This window comes from Athene cunicularia (genome assembly GCF_003259725.1).
Source record: "Athene cunicularia isolate RWA chromosome 15 unlocalized genomic scaffold, athCun1 chr15_part1, whole genome shotgun sequence".
Taxonomy (NCBI): Eukaryota; Metazoa; Chordata; class Aves; order Strigiformes; family Strigidae; genus Athene; species Athene cunicularia.
In genome coordinates, this window is record NW_020799121.1 from 1,286,403 (window position 1) to 1,292,421 (window position 6,019).

General features: G+C 63.4%; 2 protein-coding genes across 3 annotated transcripts in view; one reads left to right on the top strand and one right to left on the bottom strand.

Moving 5' to 3' along the window:
• Window positions 1–6: 6 nt before the first annotated feature.
• Window positions 7–4,331, bottom strand: TCN2 (transcobalamin 2). Of its 2 annotated transcripts, XM_026859891.1 has the most exons (10): window positions 3,520–4,329; window positions 2,630–2,816; window positions 2,445–2,525; window positions 2,208–2,350; window positions 1,955–2,116; window positions 1,694–1,869; window positions 1,306–1,480; window positions 999–1,191; window positions 680–801; window positions 7–590 (listed from the first exon to the last, which is right to left on the bottom strand). In XM_026859891.1, the coding sequence occupies exons 1-10, from the start codon at window positions 3,572–3,574 to the stop codon at window positions 529–531; spliced, it is 1,356 nt and encodes a 451-aa protein (XP_026715692.1). In that variant the 5' UTR covers window positions 3,575–4,329; the 3' UTR covers window positions 7–528. The 2 variants fall into 2 exon arrangements, with proteins under 2 accessions (XP_026715692.1, XP_026715689.1); XM_026859888.1 differs by having other exon boundaries at window positions 999–1,480; window positions 3,520–4,331.
• A 659-nt stretch (window positions 4,332–4,990) lies between these two features.
• Window positions 4,991–6,019, top strand: part of PES1 (pescadillo ribosomal biogenesis factor 1) — an 8,391-nt gene continuing 7,362 nt past the window's right edge. Inside the window, exon 1 of the mRNA XM_026859898.1 lies at window positions 4,991–5,074. Within this exon, the coding sequence (XP_026715699.1) occupies window positions 4,991–5,074 (84 nt within the window). The remainder of the gene's footprint in view (window positions 5,075–6,019) is intronic.

Consider the following 6,019-nt stretch of genomic DNA (forward strand, 5'->3'; position numbering starts at 1 on the left):
CCCACGGCGGCAGACCCCGTCCCAGACACCGCCTCCCCCGGCTGCCCTCACCGCCGCTGCCTGCGGGTGTTCTCTGGGCTTGGATGAAACCCCGGGGGGGCGGATCACACAGGTTTGGGTCACCCTTGACTGTGTGTGGCACGGGGGCATATGGGGGCTCAGTGGGGAGGGCCGGGGGTCTCCCCCCGGGGGTTTTATAGAGGGGAATAGCCCTGGCTGGCAGCTTGCTGGGGATAAGCAGCGCTGGTTTAGACTCCCCAGAAATGCTGCTTTGGGCACCCCAAAAACAACTGCTGCCAGTGGCTGCCTGCCCCATCCCCCGGTGGGGCCGGGACCGGAGGAGCTGCTGGTCTGGGTGTTGCCATCCCACCGTGCCCGCAGGACACAGGGCATTGCATGCCCCCCCTGCTCCTCCTCCCCGTGTGGATTTGGGGTGCTGACACGCAGGGCGCAGGGAAAGCAGGAGGCAGGGAGCCAGCAGGTCCTGAGCCCAAGGCGGGTGTTTCATTGCCATCGCCCCCCCGCCCTTTACCACTCGCTCAGGCGCAGGATGAGGGTCTCCCCGTCGCGAGGTCTGTAGTCAGCGATACCTGTGGAGGGAGGGACAGCAGCCCCGGGTGGGAGAGCGGCCGTGGGGGCCCCCCCGCCACCTCCTCTGGGACCCTCACCCATCACTCACCCATCTGCAGGCTGGTGCTGGGGGCAGTGAGGAGCTGCCAGTAGTTCCGCTTCTGCTGCCGGGCCTCCAGCCCCAGCACGCTGCTCAGAAAGGGGCCCTGGGGGGTGTCCTGGGTGTCAAACCTGGTGGGTGGGAGCAGGGGGGAGCTGCGGGTCCGGCCCCAGCACTGCCAGCAGTGGGGCAGATCTGCTGCCAAGGGAGCCAGGTGCTGGGGACTGGGGTGAGCCCGTGGCATGGGTGCAGGGCACGTGGCCACCCTGGGTGTGACACCCAGGAACCCCAGAGGGTCCCCCCAACCCTGGCACGTGGGTCCACATACGTGAAGTCGTGGGGTTCCTGCGTGGTGGCTGCCCTGAGTACATCCAGGAGGGAGGCGCCAGCAGACACGGGCACCGGCTGGTCGTAGAGCCGGTGCTGGGGACACGACGGCTTGGGGCACTCCACCACCAGCCGCACCGTCATGTTCCCTGGCATCTCGGTCAGCGGCTCAGGGCTGATGGGCGACAGCGTGTCTGTGAGAAGGAAACCACCATGGCACTGACAGACACCAAGCCACCACCACGGTGGCATCTGTGCCAATGCCATGTCAGCACCCCGCCACGTCCCTGCACCACCCTGGCTCCTACCCAGCTCCTCCTGGCAGCGCATGGAGGCGATGTCCAGGTACGAGCGGCCGTGCAGCACCGGCAGCACCTGGGCCATGGTCGCGGCGGTGCTGAATGCGTCCAGGTGCCCCAGCAGCGCAGCCATGGCCCGGCTATATGCTGGCTGCGTCCGGCACGTGTCAGTAGCGATGAAGACCTGGGAGCGGGAGGAAGGAAGGTGGTGGGACAGCAGCCCGAGGTGGGAAGCAGGTCAGGTCCATGCCTGCCCAGCCCCTGCCCCGGGGTGGGTGCTGAGCCCAGGCACCCACATTTGCACCTGCACCCACACACATGCTTGCACCCACTGTGAACCCACACACCTACACCCACCCACACCCCACCCGAGACCCCCCCTGCACATGACAACCACCTGCATGGCCCACGGGGTGCTGTAGATGTTGCCGAAGAAGCCATCCTGGCCCTGCGCCTCGACCATCCTCCTCCTCACCGCACGCGTGGCTGCCCCCAGCTCCGCCGACAACCTGGCCCCCACCAGCCGCTCCCGCTGCAGGCAGGCGAAGGCCAGCGCTGCCACCGCCTCCGTGTCTGCAGGAGGGACACGGTGTCACCCCATGCTGCCACATGCTCCCCCTGGGGTGCCACTGCCCTGCCCATCCCCGGGGACCCTTACCCACGGCGCTGCCGCTGGTGTGCCCAAACCTGCCATGGTGTTCAGCCACCAGGAGCCGGCGGATCACCTCCTCCCTCACCCGCTTGCGGTGGACGCACAGTGCCAGCACGCCCAGGCTGTACTGGTAGTAACTGGTGAGGGGGTGGCCATGCCGCCGGGAGCCTAGGGACAAGGTGGCGTGTCACGGGGGTAAGCCATTGGCCCAGTGGCTGGATGGGTGCTTGCTGTGGTTGCCCTGTGGGGATGCTCTCACCTGCCCAGTCCTCCTCCAGGTAATACTTCAGCCATGTCACCAGTGAGCGCTGGGGACCAGGCTCCGGTGGGGGACAAGTGGCCCGTAGCCCCAGCAGGTACAGAGCCAGTCGCCCTGTCTCTGGCCACTCCACCTCGGCGCTCCTGCAAACCACCGCATCAGCACCCACACCACTCCGGGGGGGCTGTCACACCACCAGCGCAGGGCACCCATTGTCCCTGTGGGACACCCACGTACGTGCTGTGCTGGGTGGCCGCAGCGTCCCTCTGGGGATGGCTGTGGGGCGCAGAGTGGGGCCGGCTGGCTGCCTGCAGGCTCCTGCGGGGACACGGTGCCAGCGGGCCACCGGGGCAGTGTGGGGGACAGGGGATGGCCCCCAGAGACACGTGGGGGAACCCGGGGTGTCTCCCCCCGGGACCTACCGGCCATAGCGGTGCTGGAAGGCATCCTGCAGCCGCGCCAGGTACCGCTCCTCCCCACGCAGGTCGTGGTCGGTGCCCAGGCGAAGGGCCAGGTAGACGCTGGGGTCGGGGTCCCGCGCTGGGTCCGCTGACAGCCCCAGCAGCCGGGCGCTCAGCGCCTGCACTGCTGCCACCTCCCCTGGGGCTTCTACCCACCAGAGCCCCGGGGAGAGGGAGCAGAGGGTGACGGGGGGCAGGAGGGGGCCGAGTCCACCCCAAGCACCAGCCCTGCGGCATCTGCAGCCCCTGGCACCGGTTCCACATGACGATGGAGACCCAGCACCCCAACTCTGCCGCACACCCCGTGCCCCCTGAGTCCCTCCCTTGAGTCACAAAACCTCAAGTCTGCTCCCCAAAAATGAGGAATAAACTAAATAAGACATGACATGAAGTGGGAGCGTGGGGAGCTCAAGGCCTGGGCACAGCCACCCTCCCGCTGTGCCCGTGGGGCTGGGGTGGCACCCCTGTCCCCAGGGACCCTGCCAGACCTTGCGGGGGGCAGGTGCAGGAGCAGGAGTGGGGCAGGTTGGCTCTGGGCTTTGGGCAGGGGAAGGGGGCACAGGAATAAGGCTTAACCCTGGTGGGTGGGGAGAGCTGAGCCCTGGAAAATTCATCACCAGAAGGGTTTCACAAGGCCAGCGTCCTCCCCAGGGCTGCGGCAGAGGGCTGGAGCACGGGATGGTGCCTGTTTCCCCCAGCCCCACTCCTCGAGGACCCCTCAGCCACCACAGCCAGTTCAGGGACCCGCTCCGGGCACTGTCTCACGCAGGCAAGACCCCCAACTCCAGTGGGGTCCCCCGGCGGGACAGGGGTTCTGGGGGCTGCAGGCGGTGGTCAGCTGCCATACTCACCGCAGAGCTGGGCAGGCAGGACCGCAGCCTGCAGCAGGATGAGGAGCAGCCACATGCCAGAGCGGGGTGGTGGCACGGCACAGCACGGCTGTCAGCCCGGCAGAGACAGGCAGAGCCCAGCCGAGCCGAGCCAGGACACCGCCAGGGACGGGAAGGTGTCACAAGAGGCTGTTTCCGCACACTGGGGCCAAGTCAGCAGAAATGGGAAAGGACTTTGGAGGCAAAGCAAAGGGAAGCGGGGCCACCCCGTGCCGGGGAAGAGATAATGTGCTCACTTCCACTCTTCCCTCCTGGCTCCCTGACCCGGCACGAACCGCACAAGCACCGGTCGCCCTGCCCTCTGCACTGTGGCTGGGGCAGCAAGACCCAAACTGCTGGCATTTGGGTCAAAATCACTGGTCAAATTTAGCCCCCAGAAAATAAAAAGAGGGGATGAAACCCACGGAAATCCTGCAGCCTCCTTTGAAAGCAGTAACTGTGCTACTCACCCAGAGCTGGGTTTTTATTGAAAATGAGGATTAACCAGCTCAGCTTGGCAGACAAGGGGTGGATATGAGGGTGCTGAACCCTAAAAGGCAAATCCCTGCAGCCAAGATGAGGATGGTCCTGGGGCACTGCTGGGTCTCAGTTCTCTGTCTGCTGGGGGTCACCTAGGCTTGGAAGAGGGTGAAGGGCCTCCCACGCCCCAAAAAACACCTGCAGCTGGCAGGGGCTGAGGACAGGGCTCCCGGCCCCCACCACCCCCCTGGGACACGGTGAGGACCCTCACAGGGCACATCTCAGAATCACAGAACCATATTGGCTGGAAAAGCCCTTGAAGCTCCTCCAGTCCAACCATGAACCTCACCCTGACCGTTCCCAACTCCACCAGATCCCTCAGCGCTGGGTCAGCCCGACTCTTCAACCCCTCCAGGGATGGGGACTCCCCCCTGCCCTGGGCAGCCCATTCCAACACCCAACAGCCCCTTCTGCAAAGAAATCCTTCCTCAGAGGCAGTCTGACCCTGCCCTGGGCAGCTTGAGGCCATTCCCTCTTGTCCTATCCTTATCTCAGCCAAGGTGCACCCATGGGTGTACCACCAGCAATGCTGGACAGGGAGGTGACCTGTCCCCTCCTGCCACCGCTTTCGAGGGTGCTGGGGACAGATGAGGGATGCTGGAGGGCACATAGCAGCAGTCAGCTCCCAAAGGCATGAGGGGGCAGATGAAGCACCTGGGGAGAGCAGCACACCTCACCCTACTGAATCAAAGAAACCACTCTAGGAAGGCAACAGATGTTCTTTATTGCGGCACCGGGTGCATGGGGGATCTCTCCACCTAACATGCGCACCTCTGCCTTTGTTCCTAGTGTTTATATGCTACTCATATATACATATTCATAGATTATTGCGAAACGCCTATACATATGCATGACCTTTCCCCGCTTCGTATTGAAATTAGGTCTCTTCCCCTTTACGCTTGCGCAGAACTTTATGAAGGTGGTCGTCGGGGGTCTTCGGAGAGGGATCTTCATCGCCACCTATAGTAACCTCATCTTCTTCATCATCACTGTGCTTGTCCGCTGGTTGACCTCTTAGCTGCGATTCTGCGCAGTGTTATCTTGGCTCGGGTTCTGGGCATTCCTTGCCCTATTTGGCAATAGTTGCAGCTGCTGGTCTTTACAGTTAGCACAGGATGTGGGGGAGTGGGGGTTTGTGCAAGCTAAGGCTTTTGTGGTTAATACAAAGAGGCACATGTTTGATTAGATACAGGATGTTCAACTACCTAAGCTAATAGATAACTAGGAAATGTAAAGTTCTTTGTTTTACTTAAAGCGATATAAAACTAGAAAATGTAAGGTTCCCAGTCCCGCATCACTACTAGCTGTGACCCCGCAGGGTGTCCCAGTCAGGATCAAACAAGGACCTCTAGTAACCCACCACAGGTCAGGTCTGAGTTCACCTTACCCGCAGTCCCAACGGTGTCAAACTACCATCCCAACCTTGGGATCAGGCTGGAAACTAACGGCCGTGAGGTCTTGCTAATACCATCGGCCCTAAGGTCCCCAGCAGTTTGGGACTGACAAACCCCTTCATAGCCGTCAGTCACCCCCGGGATGCCCTGGACCCTGGAGACTCGCCGTGCAGGGACACAGGGTTCGGCTGTCTCCAAGATGGGGGAAACGCTGGGGAGAAAGGATGGGGTGTGGGTGTGTCGGGAACCACCAGAGCTCGGGCTAAGGGAGGCCGAGAGAACCGGGCCTTCCCCCCAGGAACCACCCACACTCGCCCCACAGCGACTGCCAGGCCCTGGAGGATGGGGACCACGGAGACTGGTGGATGGGGACCTGCAGCGCACCATCTCTATGACAAACAGGGGGACCGCCAGGCCACCCCGGCCCCGCTACATCCCGGCATGCACCGCGCCCCTATATCCCAGCGTGCCCCGCACCGAAGGACCCCTCCCGCCCCTCCTACTAGGCCGTGCGGGCTGTCCGCGGCGCGCCTGCCCCAGCTCGGCCC

Bases quoted from the DNA above. Each gene is read 5' to 3' on its own strand.
- TCN2 (XM_026859888.1), bottom strand. From the start codon at position 3,574: ATGTGGCTGCTCCTCATCCTGCTGCAGGCTGCGGTCCTGCCTGCCCAG. The intron at 1,481-1,693 runs GTGGTTGTCATG...TCCCGCTCCCAG, and splicing joins GCACCCCGTGGGCCATGCAG to GTCTTCATCGCTACTGACAC. The intron at 591-679 runs GTGAGTGATGGG...CTCCCTCCACAG, and splicing joins CAGCACCAGCCTGCAGATGG to GTATCGCTGACTACAGACCT.